At 42.6% G+C, this 23367-nt stretch overlaps 1 protein-coding gene across 1 annotated transcript in view; it reads right to left on the reverse strand.

Moving 5' to 3' along the window:
- LOC311130098 (cohesin subunit SA-2) overlaps window positions 1–23367 on the reverse strand; it is a 64787-nt gene that overhangs the window by 35964 nt on the left and 5456 nt on the right. The window contains 10 exon segments of the mRNA XM_084162769.1: window positions 11823–11940; window positions 12026–12146; window positions 12260–12367; window positions 12919–12998; window positions 20698–20796; window positions 21249–21372; window positions 21600–21673; window positions 21758–21909; window positions 22388–22592; window positions 22741–22812. Coding sequence (XP_084018895.1) covers window positions 11823–11940; window positions 12026–12146; window positions 12260–12367; window positions 12919–12998; window positions 20698–20796; window positions 21249–21372; window positions 21600–21673; window positions 21758–21909; window positions 22388–22592; window positions 22741–22812 — 1153 coding nt within the window.

Raw genomic sequence — 23367 nt, forward strand, 5'->3', positions numbered from 1 at the left:
CTGTTCAAATAAACCTACCATTAAAATTATAGACTGATCATTTCTTTGTCAGTGGGCAAACGTACAAATCAGCAGGGGATCAAATACTTTTTTCCCTCACTGTATATACACACATATCCTTTAAAAAATATATATTTATCTGTATTACTTTCCAACCCCACCACCCCTCCCCTAATTGGAGGAAACTAGTGATCAACAACGCTTAGTCCTCTACTTCCAGTTTATACATACTATATACATTTTGTTGTATCAACTCAACATTTTATGGACACAGTCAATTTTACAATAATTCTATTTTGTTTGTTTTTACTCCTGAACTTCCTCTACCCTCAACCTCTCCGATCATTTTCATGATGTCCATCCGGTTTGCTTCTATATGCCATATCTTTCTAACTGTGCTTTTTCACAAAAGCTCTCAACTTATAACCTATATACTTATTATGGACACAGTATGCTTTATATTAGTTATCTTGTTGTTATTAGTTGTTGTTAGTTGTTATTAGTCCCATCCTTCAACTCCATTCAACACCTCCCATCTATCGCTTAGCACCATCCATATTGGATTTATATTTGCCATATATTTTTCAACTGTACTGTTTTACAAAAGTTCTGAACCCTTCTATTCTCATTGTTTCTACAGATTTTAAATTGAAAATAAACATTTTTGCTAAAAGTATTATTATATTATTGATCGATTGACTATCACTTTTCAGATCACCCAGTAGTGCTATCTGCAGGGTTAGCTCCAGGTAACTATTGCAATCCTTTAGCCATTCCTGGACCTGTGTCCAAAAACAAGCTACAAATGGACAGTACCAAAACAAATGATCTAATGATTCTGTCTCTTCGCAGCAAAATCTGCAGAGCTGGGAAGATTGTATTCCCCATATAAATAACATTATATTGGTAGCAAGAATTTTGTATAATAATTTTAATTGAATAATTTTAAGTTTTGAATCCGGCATCGTTTTGCGTTTCAGTTCATAAACACTATGCCATGGAATTGGTACGTCAAAAATCTCTTCCCAACTATTTTGCAATCTATATGGAACGGCTGTCAATCCTTTGGTCCTCAAATGAAACTGGTATACTTTTTTATATATCACAATTTTCTTTAACCAATTATGTTCTTTAATGCAGGGCCGACAGGCAAGTTCCTTATTTTTTCCCCCTTCCACTTTCCTCTTCCATTTTTGCGGTAATTTTGGGTAGAGCAGACATTGGGGGCAGGTAGCGTTCTCCTGGCATCTGTCAAACCAAGATTTGTCCGTCAGACTGCCATATGGTGAAGCGTGATTCATCACTGCAGAGAACGCGTTTCCACTGCTCCAGAATCCAATGGCGGCAAGCTTTACACCACTCCAGCCGACGCTTGGCATTGTGCATGGTGATCTTAGGCTTATGTGCGGCTGCTCAGCCATGGAAACCCATTTTATGAAGCTCCCGACTAAGAGTTCTTGTGCTGACGTTGCTTCCAGAGGCAGTTTGGAACTCGGTAGTGAGGACAGACGATTTTTACGCGCTACGTGCTTCAGCACTCGGCGGTCCCGTTCTGTGAGCTTGTGTGGCCTACCACTTCACAGCTGAGCCGTTGTTGCTCCTAGACGTTTCCACTTCACAATAACAGCACTTACAGTTGACCGGGGAAGCTCTAGCAGGGTAGAAATTTGACGAACTGACTTGTTGGAAAGGTGGCATCCTATGACGATGCCACGTTGAAAGTCACTGAGCTCTTCAATTAGGCGATTCTACTGCCAATGTTTGTCTATGGAGATTGCATGGCTGTGTGCTCGATGTTATACACCTGTCAGCAACAGGTGTGGGTGAAATAGTCAAATCCACTAATTTGAAGGGGTGTCCACATACTTTTGTATATATAGTGTATTTATATTTTCCTTAAAACTTATATTTAAAAAACCTAGGCCTACCTTAGGCTTGCCGAAAGTAGGCTATAAGATAATGATGTGACAAGGAAAGTATGAAGGGGACAGCTGTGCTATAGTATGGAGATGAAATTGACAATCATTCAAATAGAAACAAATACACACAACATATCCATAGTCTATTTATCAGCAATTAAGGGGGAGAGTGTTGGGAAGATTTTTCAAATACTGTGAGATTTGAAAGGATGTAAAAACAAAATAATAATAATAATAATAATAATAATAATAATAATAGGACTTTGTTGACTTACTAACTGTGTGAGGTGAATATTTATTTTCACTGAGAAGCCCAGCTGGGCACTTTCCTACATTTTACATTTGCGAGAAGCAGGCCAAGTACTTCTACGCGTGCTCAGCCATGTAGCAGGTTGTGAATTCTGCAAACAACGTTTCCACTCCTAGAATGAGAACGGTAAATTACTGTAACTAACAAATGCGTTAACAGAAATGTATGTAACCAAATGACAGGAATTAACTGTAAATTGCCTGTTGTACAAACGGTAGGCTACCACATCGGCATTCATAAAAGTGCATTGCGGGCCTACACTATATAGCCAAGGCTACTATTCTACTTTGCGGGGATAGGAGGGTGGCAATTATAATTTTCTGGGTCTCGCCTAGGGCGGGATATCGGCCTGATCAGCGTTGACTAGTCTATCAATTAAGAAAATATTCTGTATCAAATAATACCATGCCAGTTTGGAAAGGATTGGCGCATTGTCCATTTGAAACAACATTAGCGCATTATAGGCCACAAAGCCAGAACAACCTTGTCGACTACTGTTGAATAACTAATGAGTCAGACATATCTATTTATTTACTAGCAAGCAATGAAAACGTTTATTGTATAAAAGGAAGTCCATACAAACTATTTTTTTTACTGAAGTGCCATAGCCTATAGCGCTCTACACGCGCATCTAGCGGATTAGCTGCTTGAGCATCAAAGGTCAGTTGGAAGAAGATGTAGAAAGTTTAATAGACAGAATAAGTTAGCAAAACAATAGCTTATAATCAGTAGTATACACTCCCGCTATTAGATAAAGTTTATCTACATGAAAAGAAAGTACAAAATAATAATAATAATTGACATCCTAAAATGAATGTAGGCCTATTTAAACAGTTTTGACGGTTATTTTATTTTGATGACGTCTTCATCCATAACCGTCAGTTACATTTTTACATTTTAGTCATTTAGCAGACGCTCTTATCCAGAGCGACTTACAGTTAGTGAGTGCATACATACATTTTTTCATACTGCCCCCCTGTGGGAATCGAACCCACAACCCTAGCATTGCAAGCGCCATGCTCTACCAACTGAGCAACACATTATTACATTACATTATTTAATTACCGTCACAGCCCTAGACTAGACAACAAAAGTTGTACTGTAACTACATTAGCTATAGGCTATAACTGGTTAAAAAAAAAATCTCCAACATTCTTTCAAAAACCTTCCCAATGTGAAACGCTGTAGCAAACAAAGTACTTGTGATCAGTATGCAGTCTCAATGTCACATTAGCCTGTCCAGCTCAGGCGTTCGGCGTCGCCGGCCTTCTAGCTGCTGCCGAACCTACTGCTGGCAATCGCCCTTCACTCATCAACCCCGGAATTGTCTCATCATTATTACACACACCTGGTTCCAATCCCCACTATCACTGTATATATATACACTCCCTCTGCCATTTTTCTTTGTCGGTTATTGTAAATGTTACTTGTTTTCCTGAGAGGAATCTCTCCTACTATTTCCTGAGTACTTTATATTTTGCAGGTTGGGTTCGCCCTGTGCCTTTTGTTTATAAAGATAAATTTTGAGCACAACAGCGTTTGGGTTTCGTCACGCTTTGATCTATGGTGCTTAAATAAATTCAATAGTTCTAAACCTGCGACTGCCTCCTGCCTACTCCTCTCTACACCTGTGACACTCAACTGGACTTTTTATGGCTTTAAAATAACTTATTTTCTTTCCGTAGGCTCTTTCCTTTGTTAACCCTGTTTTGTATTTCCCTAGAGGAGCTCCTGTAGCCTACAATGGAACCCAGCTACATCCCTTCTGTACATGGAGGCCTGCTCCTGCTACATGATGGATACACATACAGAAAGGAACGGAAGGAAGACAGCAAATTATCCTTTTGGAAATGCACTGCTTATGACTCACAGAAATGCAGAGGTCACATCACACTTTCTGATGGAATGATCAAGAGAGTGTCCGGAGAGCACAACCATGTCCCAAACGCAGCGCGGCTTCAGGCCAGGCAGGTACTCAATGACCTAAAGGAGAAAAGCCTTAAAATGCAGGAGTGTCCAAAGCACCTTTTGGTCTGCAATGTGTTGTCCATTCAATCAGATGTCAAAGAACAGTTACCTTCTGTTAAAAACATGGAGAAGATTGTGATGGAAAATGTTATGTTTGTGCTTTTCTAATAACCAATTCGACTGGGTTCATGCAAGTGACTGATTAATCGTGCATGGGAGGAATCCTCACTATCAGTATCTGCAATTTGGCAGTACGCCCAGAACATTGTTTTGAGAACGAAAGGGATATCTCAGTTTCAAGGTCTCAGCTTGGAGAGATGAACCCTCGTGAGGTATTGGTCAGGCACATGCATGAACCAAAACGTTGATGATGAATTAATTATGAATAATGAATAAGCTAAATCATACAAATATAACTTGTCTGTGTAAGCAGTATAAGAGATCTAACGGGACTGCCCCGACGAAGCTCACTTCGGACCGGTACTTTATGCATCCAAGTTTGACTGTGACCTCTCCAGCTTGCTGATAATAAAGAATGATTCATTTTGAGTGTCCCATGTGTAGAATTTCCACGAAAAGATCATAGAGAGGGACTGGAAAAAGCACCAGACACCTATGGTTAAACCTACGCTCCTCTCTGACCTTGTCATCCCAAAGAGCTACTGTGAGAGAGTGGGGGGAGAGCTGTTCCTTCAGCACGACAGTGGACCAGGACATAATAGGATCCTCACCTTTACTACTACAGGCAACTTGGCTTGCTTATGCGAGTCCAAGTCTTGGTTTGCAGACGGTGCATTCAAGACAGCCCCACCGCTGTTCCAGCAGCCATACACTATTCATGCACTGCGGGAATCTAACCTGATTCCAACTGCCTTCATTTTGCTTAAGTACATGATTATGTTCTATTGATTTGAATGTTATGATGGGTTTTTATTTGTCAAAAAGAAAACCGCACAGGCCAAAATAATAATCCTGTTTGTATTTAGGCGACATATACAGTACCAGTCAAAAGTTTGGACACACCTCCTCATTCAAGGGTTTTTCTTTATTTTTACTACTTTCTACATTTTAGAATAATAGTGAAGACATCAAAATAACACATATGGGATCATGTAACCAAAAAAAAGTGTTAAATCAAAATATTTGTTATTTGAGATTCTTCAAAGTAGCCACCCTTTGCGTTGATGAAAACTTTGCACACTCGTGGCATTATCTCAACCAGCTTCACCTGGAATGTATTTTAATTAACAGGTGTGCCTTTTTCATTTGTGGAATTTCTTTCATTCTAAATGTGTTTGAGCCAATCAGTTGTGTTGTGACAAGGTAGGGGTGGTATTCAGAAGATAGCCCTATTTGGTAAAAGACCAAGTCCAGCTCAAATAAGCAAAGAGAAATGACAGTCCATCATTCCTTTAAGAAATGAAGGTCAGTCAATCCGGGAAGTTTCTTCATGTGCAGTTGCAAAAATCATCATGCGCTATGATGAAACTGGCTCTCATGAGGCCGCCACAGGAAAGAGTTACCTCTGCTGCTGAGGATAAGTTCATTAGAATAACTGCACCTCAAATAAATGCTTAACAGTGTTCAAGTAACAGACACATCTCAACATCAACTGTTCAGAGGAGACTGCATGAATCAGGCCTTCATGGTCAAATTGCTGCAAAGAAACCACTACTAAAGGACACCAATAAGAAGAAGAGACTTACTTGGGCCAAGAAACACGAGCAATGGACATTAGACCGGTGGAAATCTGTCCTTTGGTCGGATGAGTCCAAATTGGAGATTTTTGGTTCCAACTGCCATTTCTTTGTGAAATGCAGAGTAGGTAAACGGATGATCTCCGCATGTGTGGTTCCCACTGTGAAGTATGGAGGAGGAGATGTGATGGTGTGGGGGTGCTTTGCTGGTGACACTGTCTGTGATTTATTTATAATTCAAGGCACACTTAACCAGCATGGCTACCACAGCATTCTGCAGCGATACGCCATCCCATCTGTTTTGCGCTTATTGGGACTATCATTTGTTTTTCAACAGGACAACGACCCCAAACACACCTCCAGGCTGTGTAAGGGCTATATGACCAAGAAGGAGAGTGATGGAGTGCTGCATCAGATGACCTGGCCTCCACAATCACCCGACCTCAACCCATTTGAGATGGTTTGGGATGAGTTGGACCGCAGAGTGAAGGAAAAGCAGCCAACAAGTGCTCAGCATATGTGGGAACTCCTTCAAGACTGTTGGAAAATCATTCCAGGTGAAGCTGGTTGAGAGAATGCCAAGAGTGTGCAAAGCTGTCATCAAGGTAAAGAGTGGCTACTTTGAAGAATCTCAAATATAAAACATATTTTGATTTGTTTAACACTTTTTTGGTTACTACATGATTCCATGTGTTATTTCATAGTTTTGATGTCTTCACTATTATTCTACAATGTAGAAAATAGTAAAAAGAAAAACCCTTGAGTAGGTGTGTCCAAACTTTTGACAGGTACTGTACATGTATGTGTTCCAGTTGTCTAGTTGAACATGTATTAGCACATGTAATAAACTATTTGTTTTATCTGTTAGGCAACATATGAACGTTGGTTCCAGGTGCTGAGAAATTTGAGGCCCGAGATGAAATTTGAGACAATCATGACAGATCTGGAGCCAGCAGCGGCGAAGGCCTTTAGCGCGGTGTTTCCCTGAGAGCCACCACCGAGTAAGCTTCTTCCACCTGAACCAGGCCTTCTGGAGGAACATTTAGTGGTGCACTGAGGTGACATCACAATACAGCACTGACCCAGAGTTCGCTCACAACCTGAAGATGCTCCCCGCTCTGGTGTTCGTCCCTCCAGCTGACATGGCGCAATGCTACGAGAAACTTCAGGACACCGTCTTCTTCAAGGACCAGAGCCTGACTCCTGTCCTAACTACTTTGAGGACACACTGATCGGCCGCCTCACAAGAACTAATCGAAGACCAGCAAAATGTGCCATAGGTATGTCTGACAGTTATTATAACAGAAATACAAATGGAAATTACGATTATGAGATTGATAAAATAATGACATTGTCTAACATATTTCTATATTATGTTTTCAGAAGAGTGGAATTGCTGCAATGCTGTCCAGTCGAACAATGCCATGATAAACAGAGTCCTGAAGAGATGTCATCATACATTTGAAGGGGTTCTTAAATCCACAGAAACCCTCATTTGGATGTTCATGGTAGCATTGTGCAAGCAACAGACAGAGTGAACAACTTCAACTGGAAGAGCTGGCAGGAGACAAGAAACCACCACCAACCAAGAGATGCAGAGGCAGCGGAAGCCTGCAGGACCGGAAGCTGCAGGAGAAGCTAAAGCGCAGAGTGATGAACTACCAGAGTGCCAACACAGTGGAATACTTGAGTGGCATTGCACATTGTTTTGTGTTGCAAGCGTGAAATTCTTTGGACTGAACACTTTCATGTTGTCATTTAGTGCATTGTGTGCAGCCCAGATTGTAAACACAGGTGGACTTTTTGGAAGGAGTGTGGCTGAGGCTTTGAGAGTGTGTTGACTGATTGAGTCCGTCAGTTCAGATTTGAAAACCACAGCACCCAGAACATGCCAGATTTGGTTGTGTATTCCGAGATTACTTGCTGCCTAATAATGTTGTCCTTATATTTACTTGTTTTTTTTGTTCTTGTCATCATTCTTACAGCCTGATTTATTTATGTTACTGTATTCTAAATAGTACAGCAGTTAAATTGCAATTTAAATAGCAATAGTTAAATAGCAGTGGGAAAAAATATCCACAAAGAAAAATTATGAACATTTATAAAATGAATTGTCTTGATTGCGTAGGTCTTCACACCCCTTGCTGTGGTACATCTAAATAAGTTCAGGAGCAAATAGCCTATTTGCATCAAAAAACCATACTGAATATTTATATAAAGTTAGTTGAATGGGGTCTATATGTGTGCAAAAGTAGTGGTTCAAGAATAACTTCCCTTTTTCTGTATGGTCCCTCAGTTGTATAGTCAATTTCAAACAAAGATCCAACCAGGAGCTTTTAAACATGTAAAGGAGGCATTTGTAGACAGGAACAGATCAGGGGAAGGTTATGACATAATTGCAACACATTGAATATCCCTTTGAGTATGGCAATTAAGCTGTGTATGGTGTGTTATATCATCCAGACACTGCAAAGATCTGACTGTATTTCCTAACTGAGCTGTGGAAGAGAATATAAGCTGCTCATGGATAACACTAGGCCAAAAATGTAAGGTTGCATAATGTACAAGACTGCAGGGGTGTGAAGACTTTCACTAGGCACTGTATATAGCTGACACTTACATATGAGGGTAGTTGACATAAGTAGAACCACTGTTTAAATACTTCTTATGCTACATATCCCAAATGGCAGAAATGTGACACACATCAGGGTTTCAGTTAGGTAAATTTGTCGCTGGACAACGTGACCAGAAATATTTTAATTTACAGGACATTTGAAAACATTTGCATTGGGTGCTTAACCCATTAGGGCGTCCACCAACTCAATCAATAAATGAGGGGTATTGGCCAAATGAGCCACATTTACGTGTCCTTAAGAACAGCCTATGACAAAAACACTATTCCTTGTTTCGATGTGTAGCATATGCAAAACGTTATAGCCTGTTGTTTTATTGGTTTTACTTTCCTAAAACAATAATTGTCCACCTCACGATTCAACTGTCAGAGATGTGAGCACTAAAGGCATCAGGGCATTGCATGCATAGGCCTATAGGCTTAGGCATCAACTGTATGATATTAATATTTAAAAAATAATAATATAAAAAGGAAGATAAGCTTAGGCCTAGCCCCAGAAAGATTTGCTGGCGGCATGCTACGACCACGACACACATTTATTTACCCTTGTCAGATGGGCTACTGCGTCTACTATATACAGTGGGGAGAACAAGTGTTTGATACACTGCAGGTTTTCCTACTTACAAAGCATGTAGAAGTCTGTAATTTTTATCATAGGTACACTTCAACTGTGAGAGACGGAATCTAAAACAAAAATCACATTGTATGATTTTTAAGTAATTAATTTGCATTTTATTGCATTACATAAGTATTTGATACATCAGAAAAGCAGAACTTAATATTTGGTACAGAAACCTTTGTTTGCAATTACAGAGATCATATGTTTCCTGTAGGTCTTGACCAGGTTTGCACACACTGCAGCAGGGATTTTGGCCTACTCCTCCATACAGACCTTCTCCAGATCCTTCAGGTTTCGGGACTGTTGCTGGGCAATACAGACTTTCTGCTCCCTCCAAAGATGTTCTATTGGGTTCAGGTCTGGAGACTGGCTAGGCCATTCCAGGACCTTGAGCTGCTTCTTACGGAGCCACTCCTTAGTTGCCCTGGATGTGTTTTTCAGGTCGTTGTCATGCTGGAAGACCCAGCCACGACCCATCTTCAATGCTCTTACTGAGGGAAGGAGGTTGTTGGCCAAGATCTCGCGATACATGGCCCCATCCATCCTCCCCTCAATACGGTGCAGTCGTCCTGTCCCCTTTGCAGAAAAGCATCCCCAAAGAATGATGTTTCCACCTCCATGCTTCACGGTTGGGATGGTGTTCTTGGGATTGTACTCATCCTTCTTCTTCCTCCAAACACGGCGAGTGGAGTTTAGACCAAAAAGCTCTATTTTTGTCTCATCAGACCACATGACCTTCTCCCATTCCTCCTCTGGATCATCCAGATGGTCATTGGCAAACTTCAGACGGGCCTGGACATGCGCTGGCTTGAGCAGGGGGACCTTGCGTGCGCTGCAGGATTTTAATCCATGACGGCGTAGTGTGTTACTAATGGTTTTCTTTGAGACTGTGGTCCCAGCTCTCTTCAGGTCATTGACCAGGTCCTGCCGTGTAGTTTTGGGCTGATCCCTCACCTTCCTCATGATCATTGATGCCCCACGAGGTGAGATCTTGCATGGAGCCCCAGACCGAGGGTGATTGACCGTCATCTTGAACATTTTCTAATAATTGCGCCAACAGTTGTTGCCTTCTCACCAAGCTGCTTGCCTATTGTCCTGTAGCCCATCCCAGCCTTGTGCAGGTCTACAATTGTATCCCTGATGTCCTTACACAGCTCTATGGTCTTGGCCATTGTGGAGAGGTTGGAGTCTGTTTGATTGAGTGTGTGGACAGGTGTCTTTTATACAGGTAACGAGTTCAAACAGGTGCAGTTAATACAGGTAATGAGTGGAGAACAGGAGGGCTTCTTAAAGAAAAACTAACAGGTCTGTGAGAGCCGGAATTCTTACTGGTTGGTAGGTGATCAAATACTTATGTCATGCAATAAAATGCAAATTAATTACTTAAAAATCATACAATGTGATTTTCTGGATTTTTGTTTTAGATTCCGTCTCTCACAGTTGAAGTGTACCTATGATAAAAATTACAGACCTCTACATGCTTTGTAAGTAGGAAAACCTGCAAAATCGGCAGTGTATCAAACACTTGTTCTCCCCACTGTAGATATAGGCCGGCGTACAGAATACGATCCAAATATTTTTTATAAAGATAAGCATTATATTGTTAGATTATAGGAGTAACTCTGGTAGGCCTAAAACATTCTTCCTCACCTCAAGTTCAACTGTCAGAGTCAGTTGGAGCGCCGATGCGCACTGCCTTCATATAGTCCTGCAGTATAATAGGCGAATAGCCACATCAAACCTTCATAAAAGTTTCAAAACTGTATTACGGTAATTTCAAAAGTCAAGCCAAGCTATTGTTTATATGGAAAATACGAGCAGGCTATTATATTGCGGCAAACAACATTACAGTTTAAACTTAATTTGGCCAAAGAAAATGACTCAACAAAATGAAACAAAACACTTACGAACTGGTTTAAAGCTTAAAAGTTTTGAACAGGCTATATTGCAGCAATTACCAACAAAGGCTAGTGCCTACCGTACCCAACAAATGACAACAATAGGCTAATAATAATACAACAGGCCTACTTATAACCTATCTTAAACTATATACGGAGCACGCAATTTTAAAAAAACAGCAACGAAAATGTCTCAATAGAATGAAAAACACATTAGATGAATAATGCATACAATAATAACAATGATATACAATAATAATAATAAAACAAATATATATAAATACAAAATAAATAAAAGTTCCGAAATTACATCCTACCTAAATAGCGAGTTGCACACAGTAGTTGCATTTGGCCGCGCCAACATTCTTCTCATCTTTGTCCACTACAATATTAAAATTGTCCACACGGAAGACATTCCCCTTGTAGGCTTTTCACTATAGTCATACCACAGAATTTCTAAACCATACTGTACTGTCATTGGGCATACTCTTTTTCCTCTAACTTTTGTTTTACTTCAAAAAAAAAATACCTCCATCTTCACAATCAACAGTAGCCTAGGCCAAGGCTCAGCAGCAGGCACAGGCATGTCAGGCAGTGCACAAGGAGTGAGAGAATGGTGGTAAATGGTAGGCAGCCTAATCTGGGATTCATTTTCTCCAGGACAAATGACCAACTACAATTTCATTTATCGGCTTTTCATTATAATTTTTTTGGGCCAAAAGCCGGCAATTACCGGCTAATGGAAACCCTGACACACACACACACACGTACACACTGACCTTCATCCTGAGCGGAGGGGTCCTGTAGCAGTAAAGAGGTAAGAGACGACCAGTCTTTCAGCATGGCACCAGCACAGTCCCACAGACTGTCCACCAGGTATACTACATGCTGATGGAGCTAGAAAGAGAATACACACATTCACTGTCCACCTGTGCTGATGTAAAAACGGAGTATATACCAACACACGGGCACTTTCTCTTACCTCACTGTCCTGGTAGAAGTGCAGCAGAGCCCTCACTCTGGCTATCGTCAGCTGTGTGTGTGTGTCCTGCTCACTCACCCCCTCTCTGAGGTCAGGTGTCTGAGTTTGGGAGCTGAGCAGCCTGACAGCAGAGATGAGAATGTCACCAGTGACTCTGGCCCTCATTCACTCACTCTCACTATTATAGACACCCCAGCTAATGTATATGGTCTATGGCCAGCCCACTGCACTGACCTTGTGTAGAGCAGCTCTCCTGCGGTGGCAGCCAGGGGGCGATGTGAGGAGTACACCAACTGGAACAGCTGCTTATAGTCCTCAGGATTAATAACATCATCAGCTGACCTGAGAGGTAGGGGAGGGAGGGGATGGTGGATAGAGAAAGAAAAGGGGATGGCCAAAGAGAGATAGGGTCAGGAAAAGAGAAGAAAGGGGGAGGTTGATAAAGCATTTTAGAACAGACGTCATATTAGCCCTTTTATCCTCAAACTGTTGGTGATGTAACAACGTGAGAGCGCCTCCGACAATTCCCTATGAAATGACCCAGTGCAAACAAGCAGCGAATTGAACAGTCATTTTTTCAGTGGCATTCGTGGTAATGTGTATCCAAGTCTCTGTGTTGGGGTGTCAACAAATTTCATATTCACTTTCACTAGACATTTTCTGAGGTTTTGAAAGTGTTTAGAAATAAACAGCGCAACCCAAAAGCGTCAATTATCACCTAACACCAGAGGAGATTCTGGGCGCTCTCTGAATGTTCAGACAGAAACAGCAATGACCAAACCCAATAAATACTGTATATGTCTCTGGATAGAGTGTGTGTGTGTGTGTGTGTGTGTGTGTGTGTGTGTGTGTGTGTGTGTGTGTGTGTGTGTAAAAGAGAGACAGGGACTTACTGGGAGATGAGTGTGAGTAGTCTCAGGGTCTGTACTGCCACCTCGTGGTCCTTATCCAGAGTCATAGAGATCATCCTGTCCTGTAGAGAGCAGATATCAGAGTTAAAAGGGGCAATCCGAAGTTGAAACGATAACAAAGCCTCTGTTTTAGTATAAAGCTGAGGGATGGTCTTGGAGAAATGTAACCACTCTTAAATTCATAGAGCTATTGACGCAAGGACTGAACATCCAAGATATCAAAATCATAGTTTTGCAGATCTTGAGGCTATACAGTTTTTTTATTTTTACATTTACAAACATTAGAGTAAAACTAGTTTAACTTTTGGGTTTCAGATGGGGTACAACAGTTGAACTAAGCTGAATCAATATAGCATTAATATATACAGTATATACAGTACAAGTCAAAAGTTTGGACACCTACTCATTCAAGGGTTTTTCTTATGTTTACTATTTTCTACATTGTAGAATAATAGTGAAGACATCAAACTATGAAATAACACATATGGAATCATGTAGTAACCAAAAAAAGTGTTAAACAAATCAAAATATATTTTATATTTGAGATTCTTCAAAGTAACCAACCTTTGCCTTGATGACAGCTTTGCACACTCTTGGCATTCTCTCAACCAGCTTCACCTGGAATGATTTTCCAACATCTTGAAGGAGTTCCCACATATGCTGAGCACTTGTTGGCTGCTTTTCCTTCACTCCGCGGTCCAACTCATCCCAAACCATCTCAATTGGGTTGAGGTCGGGTGATTGTGGAGGCCAGGTCATCTGATGCAGCACTCCATCACTCTCCTTCTTGGTCAAATAGCCCTTACACAGCCTGGAGATGTGTTTTGGTACATTGTCCAGTTGAAAAACAAAATGATAGTGGGACTAAGCGCAAACCAGATGGGATGGCATATCGCTGCAGAATGCTGTGGTAGGCAAGCTGGTTAAGTGTGCCTTGAATTCTAAATAAATCACTGTCAGTTTCACCAGCAAAGCACAACCACACCATCACACCTCCTCCTCCATGCTTCACGGTGGGAACTACACATGCGGAGATCATCCGTTCACCTACTCTGCGTCTCACAAAGACATGGCGGTTAGAACCAACAATCTCAAATTTGGACTCATCAGACCAAAAGACAGATTTCCACAGGTCTAATGTCCATTGCTCGTGTTTCTTGGCCCAAGCAAGTCTCCTCTTCTTATTGGTGTCCTTTAGTAGTGATTTCTTTTCAGCAATTCGACCATGAAGGCCTGATTCACGCAGTCTCCTCTGAACAGTTGATGTTGAGATGTGTCTGTTACTTGAACTCTGTGAAGCATTTATTTGGGCTACAATTCATGAGGCTTGTAACTCTAATGAACTTATCCTCTGCAGCAGAGGTAACTCTGGGTCTTCCTTTCCTGTGGCGGTCCTCATGAGAGCCAGTTTCATTATAGCGCTTGATGGTTTTTGCGACTGCACTTGAAGAAACATTCAAAGTTCTTGAAATGTTCCTGACTGACCTTCATGTCTTAAAGTAATGATGGACTGTCATTTTTCATTCCTTATTTCAAATCAAATCCAATTTTATTTCTCACATGCGCCGAATACTTACAGTGAAATGCTTACTTACAAGCCCTTAATCAACAATGCAGTAAAAAATATATATATATATATATACAGTGGGGAGAACAAGTATTTGATACACTGCCAATTTTGCAGGTTTTCCTACTTACAAAGCATGTAGAGGTCTGTAATTTTTATCATAGGTACACTTCAACTGTGAGAGACGGAATCTAAAACAAAAATCCAGAAAATCACATTGTATGATTTTTAAGTAATTAATTTGCATTTTATTGCATGACATAATTATTTGATACATCAGAAAAGCAGAACTTAATATTTGGTACAGAAACCTTTGTTTGCAATTACAGAGATCATACGTTTCCTGTGGGTCTTGACCAGGTTTGCACACACTGCAGCAGGGATTTTGGCCCACTCCTCCATACAGACCTTCTCCAGATCCTTCAGGTTTCGGGGCTGTCGCTAGGCAATACGGACTTTCAGCTACCTCCAAAGATTTTCTATTGGGTTCAGGTCTGGAGCCCCAGACCGAGGGTGATTCACCGTCATCATGAACTTCTTCCATTTTCTAATAATTGCGCCAACAGTTGTTGCCTGCTCACCAAGCTGCTTGCCTATTGTCCTGTAGCCCATCCCAGCCTTGTGCAGGTCTACAATTTTATCCCTGATGTCCTTACACAGCTCTCTGGTCTTGGCCATTGTGGAGAGGTTGGAGTCTGTTTGATTGAGTGTGTGGACAGGTGTCTTTTATACAGGTAACGAGTTCAAACAGTGCAGTTAATACAGGTAATGAGTGGAGAACAGGAGGGCTTCTTAAAGAAAAACTAACAGGTCTTTGAGAGCCGGAATTCTTACTGGTTGGTAGGTGATCAAATACTTATGTCATGCAATAAAATGCAAATGAATTACTTAAAAATCATACAATGTGATTTTCTGGATTTTGGTTTTAGATTCCGTCTCTCACAGTTGAAGTGTACCTATGATAAAAAATTACAGACCTCTACATGCTTTGTAAGTAGGAAAACCTGCAAAATCGGCAGTGTATCAAACACTTGTTGTATATATATATATATATATATATATATATATATATATATATATATATATATATATATATATATATATATATATATATATATATAAATAATACGAAATAAAAGTAACAAATAATTAAAGAGAAGCAGTAAGAATAACAATAGCGAGGCTATATGCAGGGGGTACCGAGTCAATGTGCGGGGGCACCGATTAGTCGAGGCAATTGAGGTAATATGTACATGTAGGTAGAGTTATTAAAGTGACTATGCATAGATAATAAACAGAGAGTAGCAGCAGCGTAAAAGAGGGGGGGGGGGGGGGGGGGGGGGGGCAACGCAAATATTCTGAGTAGCCATTTCATTAGATGTTCAGGAGTCTTATGGCTTGGGGGTAGAAGCTGTTTAGAAGCCTCTTGGACCTACACTTGGCACTCCGGTACCGCTTGACGTGTGGTAGCAGTCTATGTTTTGGGTGGCTGGAGTCTTTGACAATTGTTAGGGCCTTCCTCTGACACCGCCTGGTATAGAGGTCCTGGATGGCAGGAAGCTTGGCCCGAGTGATGTACTGGGCCGTACGCACTACCCTCTGTAGTGCCTTGCGGTCGGAGGCCGAGCAGTTGCCATAACAGGCAGTGATACAACCAGTCAGGATGCTCTCGGTGGTGCAGCTGTAAAACCTTTTGAGGATCTGAGGACCCATGCCAAATCTTTTCAGTCTCCTTATGGGGATTAGGTTTTGTCGTGCCCTCTTCACGTCTGTTTTGGTGTGCTTGGACCATGTTAGTTTGTTGGTGATGTGGACACCAAGGAACTTGAAGGTCTCAACCTGCTCCACTACAGCCCTGTCTGTGAGAATGGGGGCGTGCTCGGTCCTCTTCTTTTTCCTGTAGTCCACAATCATCTCCTTTGTCTTGATCACGTTGAGAGAGAGAGGTTGTTGTCCTGTCACCACACGGCCAGGTCTCTGATCTCCTCCCTATAGGCTGTTTTGTCGTTGTCGGTGATCAGGCCACCACTGTTGTGTCATCGGCAAACTTAATGATGGTGTTGGAGTCGTGCCTGGCCATGCAGTCATGAGTGAACAGGGAGTACAGGAGGGGACTGAGCATGCACCCCTGAGGGGCCCCCATGTTGAGGATCAGCGTGGTGGATATGTTGTTACCTACGCTTACCACCTGGGGGCGGCCCGTCAGGAAGTCCAGGATCCAGTTGCAGAGGGGGGTGTTTAGTCCAGGGTCCTTAGCTTAGTGATGAACTTTGAAGGCACTGTCGTGTTGAACGCTGAGCTGTAGTCAATGAATTGCATTCTCACATAGGTGTTCCTTTTGTCCAGGTGTGAAAGGGCAGTGTGGAGCGCAATGGAGATTGCATCATCTGTGGATCTGTTGGGGTGGTATGCAAATTGGAGTGGGTCTATGGTTTCTGGGATTATGGTGTTGATGTGAGCCATAACCTGCCTTTCAAAGCACTTCATGGCTACAGAAATGAGTGCTACGGGTCGGTAGTCATTTAGGCATGTTACCTTAGTGTTATTGGGCACAGGGACTATGGTGGTCTGCTTGAAACATGTTGGTATTACAGACTCAGACAGGGAGAGGTTGAAAATGTCAGTGAAGACACTTGCCAGTTGGTCAGCGCATGCTCGGAGTACACGTCTTGGTAATCCGTCTTGTGGATGTTGACCTGTTTAAAGGTCTTACTCACATCGGCTACGGAGAGTGTGATCACACAGTCGTCCGGAACAGCTGATGCTCTCATGCATGTTTCAGTGTTACTTGCCTCGAAGCGTGCATAGAAGTAATTTAGCTCGTCTGGTAGGCTCGTGTCACTGGGCAGCTCGCGGCTGTGCTTCCCTTTGTAGTCTGTAATAGTTTGCAAGCCCTGCCACATCCGACGAGCGTCGGAGCCTGTGTAGTACGATTCGATCTTAGTCCTGTATTGACGCTTTGCCTGTTTGATGGTTCAGAGGGCATAGCAGGATTTCTTATCAGCTTCCGGGTTAGAGTCCCGCTCCTTGAAAGCGGCAGCTCTACCCGTTAGCTCAGTGCGGATGTTGCCTATAATCAAAGGCTTCTGCTTGGGGTATATACGTACAGTCACTGTGGGGACGACGTCATCGATGCACTTATTGATGAAGCCAGTGACTGATGTGGTGTACTCCTCAATGCCATCGGAAGAATCCCGGAACATAATCCAGTCTGTGCTAGCAAAACAGTCCTGTAGCTTAGCATCTGCTTCATCTGACCACTTTTTTATTGACCAAGTCACTGGTGCTTCCTGCTTTAGTTTTTGCTTGTAAACAGGAATCAGGAGGATAGAATTATGGTCAGATTTCCCAAATGGAGGGCGAGGGAGAGCTTTGTACGCGTCTTTGTGTGTGGAGTAAAGGTGGTCTAGAGTATTTTTCCCTCTGGTTGCACATTTAACATGCTGGTAGAAATGAGGTAAAACGGATTTAAGTTTCCCTGCATTAAAGTCCCCGGCCACTAGGAGCACCGCCTCTGGATGAGCGTTTTCCTGTTTGCTTATGGCTGTATACAGTTAATTGAGTGCGGTCTTAGTGCCAGCATCGGTTTGTGGTGGTAAATAGACAGCTACAAAGAATATAGATGAAAACTCTCTTGGTAGATAGTGTGGTCTACAGCTTATCATGAGATACTCTACCTCAGGCGAGCAAAACCTTGAGACTTCCTTAGACATTGTGCACCAGCTGTTGTTTACAAATATACATAGACCGCCACCCCTTGTCTTACCAGAGGCTGCTGTTCTATCCTGCCGATACAGTGTATAACCTGCCAGCTGTATGTTATTCCTGTCTTCGTTGTGAAATATAAATATATCGTTTTTAATGTCCCGTTGGTAGGACATACGTGCCTGTTGTTCGTCCACTTTATTATCAAGCGATTGTAAATTGGCCAATAGTATCGACGGCAAAGGCAGATTAGCCCGATCTCCTTCCGCGATATCTCCTTTTCTTTCTACTGCGAATGACGGGGATGAGGGCCCTGTCGGGTGTCTGGAGCAAATCCCTCTCGTCCGAAACATAAAATAAAAATTATTTGTCCAGTTCAAGGTGAGTAATCGCTGTTCTGATGTCCAGAAGCTCTTTTCGGTCATAAGAGACGGTAGCAGAAACATTATGTACAAAATAAGTTACAAACAATGCGAAAAAACATACAAAATAGCACGGTTGGTTAAGAGTCCATAAAACAGCAGCCATTGTATCTCCGTACAGACGCCATTGTATTTGAGCCGTTCTTGCCATAATATGGACTTGGGTCTGTTACCAAATAGGGCTATCTTCTGTATACCAACCCTACCTTGTCACAACACAACTGATTGGCTCAAACACATTAAGAATTTCCACAAATTAACTTTTCACAAGGCACACCTGTTAATTGAAATGCATTTCAGGTGACTATCTCATGAAGCTGCTTGAGAGAATGCCAAGAGTGTGCAAAGCTGTCATCAAGGCAAAGGGTGGCTACTTTGAAGAATCTCAAATATAAAATATATTTTGATTTGTTTAACACTTTGGTTAATACATGACTCCATATGTGTTCTTTCATAGTTTTGATGTCTTCACTATTATTCTACAATGTAGAAAATAGTACAAATAAAGAAAAACCCTTGAATGAGTAGGTGTGTCCAAACCTTTGTCTGGTACTGTAAGTCCAAAAAATTTATGTAGCAACAGCGGATTGCCCATTTAACACACATGCATGCATCTACCCACACAAACAACGTTGTTAGACCGGACAGAGAGGCCGCGAGGAGGGCAACATTGTTTGCTGCTGCTACAGCCGGGGATACCAACGTGAAGGACTTCTCTGCCAGCTGCGCTGTGAGTCTGTCCTTCTGCGTCGGCAAAGTGGCCTTTTTGGAGGAGGGCCAGGGACTCGAACCCGGCACGAGATATGCCGCCATGGCGCTCTCGAGCCTGGGGATTTCCTTAGCAACCATCTGTCTCCCTTCCACTCTAGTGAATGGGAGGTACGCTTTAGCCGGCGAATGCGCCGCTAGAGGTGCCTCCCATGAGCCCTCAACGTACTTACTGAGAGAGGGCATGGCTGGTGCCAGTGGCTCTGCCGCCCTTCTCGGCCGAGAATAAGGTCCGCCCTCCATCATATTCACTTCCGCATCGGGGGGAGTGGGGGGAAGCGCTATCTCTAGATGTCTAGCAGCCCTCTCAATGAGCCCTGGAAAATCTGAGTGCAGAGAGCCTGCCGTGAAGGACAGGGCTACTGATCTCTCAGAGCATGTGTCGTCATCGCCCAGGGAGTTACAAGACCTCTCACTCTCCAAAGGAAAGGGGATCTTGAAAGTCTGGGTCAGAGGGACGGATTGTTCCACAGGAATATCCATCTCATCCCCATAATCCCTGTCTTCCTCAGAGTCTGCGCCCTCAGATGATGCCTCAGAAGCTGAGGCTAACACCGATAGCACATCCGCTAAGGGGATATCCTCCTAAAAAACGCCCAGCGCTGCTTCCTCTCCTTCAAAGGAAGGAGGGCGCAGTTGGCGCAAATAGGGGGATCGATGATTCCGTCCTTGGCGCGCTGTGAACCCAAACACACGAAACAACGGTTGTGGGAGTCCACAGCCGCCATGGAGGAACAGCGGCATTGAGCTCTGAAAATAGCTTTTGGGGGTGGAAAACTTCCCAGTGTGCTCATTTAGGAAGATGTCGAGAGCTAGAAATCGACGGCGTTATCTTCGTCCTGAGTCTTCGTGGCTTCTTCAGTCTAGTCCAGTCGCTGAAGATAATGGGAGGCTGATTGAGGGGAAGCGTCCCCTCTTATAGGGACACCTGTACTCCTATTGGCTGCAGGTGTGTGCATAATTTTGTCTCAGGCTGTTCACTGCCTAGGCAGCGGGGTACACCAATAGGAGCAGAGCTCCCCTATGGGGCGGAGCTCCATGATATAGAACTGTCGGCAAGTGAGCTTGCAATCGGAGGGTTGCTGGTATCAAATCCAAGGTGCCCTCCGGGGATCGAGCATGGTGCTTGTAACACCAGGGTAGTGGGTTAGATCCCCGGAACCACCCATACCTAAAAATGTATGCACGCATGACTGTAAGTCGCTTTGGATAAAAGCGTCTGCTAAATGGCATATTATTATTATTATTATACACACACTGGCAAGCACGCACATACACTCACATACTGGGTCACTGTACCTTGAAGCGGCTGTTGAAGAGGTCTAGTTTGGGCAGGAGGAGCGGGTCTCCGTACAGACCCTGTAGCCCCAACACACACTTCAGACGCACGTCAGGCAGCTAAGGGGGGGAAGGAGAGTGTGTGTGTGTACAGTGAAAAATGGTGTTTATGTGTAACAGAGTGAATTCTGTCCTTGTCCTCCTCAGCCAGGACATGATCCCGGCATCCTCTGCACAACACATCGTCACTCGAAGTCAAATGTGCTAACTGACAAACCAAGAAGCTATCCTGTCACTCCTTGAGCGACAGCGAACTTTAGAGCTCAGGGAGGGTGACGTCAGCTAACATCTGCAACATATGGTTAGATTCTGCAACTGTGACAACAAAATAATGTGTTCTAATGAAACAAAATTACACAACAGGATACACTGACTTAAAACTTCAACAAGCATTTTTGTTTCTGCAAGTAAAGATGGTTAAGCTAAAGTTAATTAACCAAGACTCCTAACTAAATGTGTCTTTGTGCAGGCTACATGTTTTTGTTGTTGTTGTGGTGGTTGTTGTTGTTTACCTTGTCATGCATCATCCAGCCCATGTATTTGAGGTAGCTGTCGGTCAGAAACACTGGACTGTAAAGTTTCATCCATACAGCCAGCTCCTCCATACACATGGACCGGATCTCTGGGAGCACATCCCTACGGAGGACAAAATGTAAACAATTACTTTTATTACAAGTAGATGTACTACATGCCAATACTTTCCAAATGTATTTCCAAAAACATTTCAATAGTCAACTTCAATTGTCTAAATACTTATTTCGAAAATGTATTTGAAAGTAATACAATAAATATTATTTAAATCCAGGTCTGACTCAAACACTGAAAAACACAAATACGGTGAGTAGAGTAAATAGGGTGCTTACCGGTATCTCTTCAGGAAGACTCCTTTGAATATGGCATCCATCATGTTTTCTATCTCCACCCTTCTATCCTGCAGCTGAAGAAGTTACTTGTAAAATGTGGTGTTGACATAACACACACACACCTGCACTGACACACGCACACACACACACAGCCTCACCTCTGTGGTCTTTCTGTGTATTCTCTCCAGTCTTGGTGAGTTGCGTCTTCCTGATGTCTTGGTTCTCTCCACCTCGCCCAGTCTCTGGCTGTTCTCAACACTCACACTCAGACTAAGGGCTACTCCAATCAGAGAGCTTAGCAACTTCATCGCTATGGGGGTCACAACAGGAGGAGGTCATACACATTCAATATCCTGGTGGAGGTTGCTACAGCTGCAACTCCTCGCTCTATTGTACATTTCCAGTTTAAGTATATGTTTTATTTTTAAATGACTGATGAGAAAAGTATTGTCCAACCCATCGGGTATCTCACTGCACCCTCATATGACTATCTTGAAATATGCAGACAGACGAATTAAAAGTACATTTACATTGTAATACTTCTGACACCCATCTTTCCAACTCCGACCATAACTTTCCCAGAAGGCATGAATTATTGAGTCATTAGTAGTTTTACACTTCAGACGTGAACAATAAAGCCATTTGATATTTTACACACACACACACAAGTGCCTTGGGCATCTTTAGAGGTGTTTTGCCATGCGTGTGTGACATCTGCCAGAGTGCAGGGGTGTGTGTGTGCGCGTACGTGTGTGACCTGCCAGTGTGTGTGTGTGTGTTTTTGTTACCTGCCAATGTGCAGGTGTGTCTGAAGGCTCGTACGCGGGAGTCGGACAGCTCGGTGAGCAGAGAGATGAGTGTGTCCATGAGGTAGCTGTCAAAGATCACATTGTATTGACACTGGGTTACCAACACCGACACAAACTCACAGAACTCACCACGGAACCGCCGCCAGTATGGACCAGACATGGTGAGAGGATATTCCCCACTGTCCTACACAGACAGACACACAGAGAGAGACAGAGACAAAGTGAGTGAATATTGGTAGCTCTACGAAAACTTGAACTGCAGGACTTAACATGCAAAGGGGGAACTAGATACGCTTTCATTTCTAAAATGTTAATATGTATCAGAAACTGACCATGTCCATGGGCCACGTGACTGTGAGGATCCAGGGAAAGGCCAGGAATTTCTTATACTGCAGCCCCGAATCCTGACACACAGACACAAAATTATTTAACAACAGAGTTAATTTAAGAGAAATAAATAATAATGTTGTTGCAAAACGGTGTAGATCCGCCTTAATCTTGAAGCACTGCTACGGTTTACACAGTCAAATGTGACAAATACATTTTTTCATAACAAGAACTGTACAAATTAGGGAGTGAACATTATTTATAATAAGGGTTACATGGAGAAAATCAGACCTCTCTGAAATAGAAATGGATGGCCCTCCCTTCAGCAAAATATATTTTACCTAAACCCTCCCTGAAAGCTTGAAAAAAAAACAAGTGACTCTCCCCTATACACAAAATAATAATTTAAACAAAGTGGATAGCAGAGAACATGTCTACCGAGAACAATACCCTCACATCTTGGACAGACCAGAGCCTTAGATACGCAGTTTTAGAAACTGTTATTTTTTGATAGCGCACAGGGCTGCATGTCAGAAGGTTGTGGGTTCGCAGACCACCATGGGCAAGAGTAGGGGTGGAAAGATCTCCTTTAAAGTAAAATCATTGCATGAATCTATCATTGTAATTGCAGG

The sequence above is a fragment of the Coregonus lavaretus genome (genome assembly GCF_964263955.1).
Source record: "Coregonus lavaretus genome assembly, chromosome: 5".
Lineage (NCBI taxonomy): Eukaryota > Metazoa > Chordata > Actinopteri > Salmoniformes > Salmonidae > Coregonus > Coregonus lavaretus.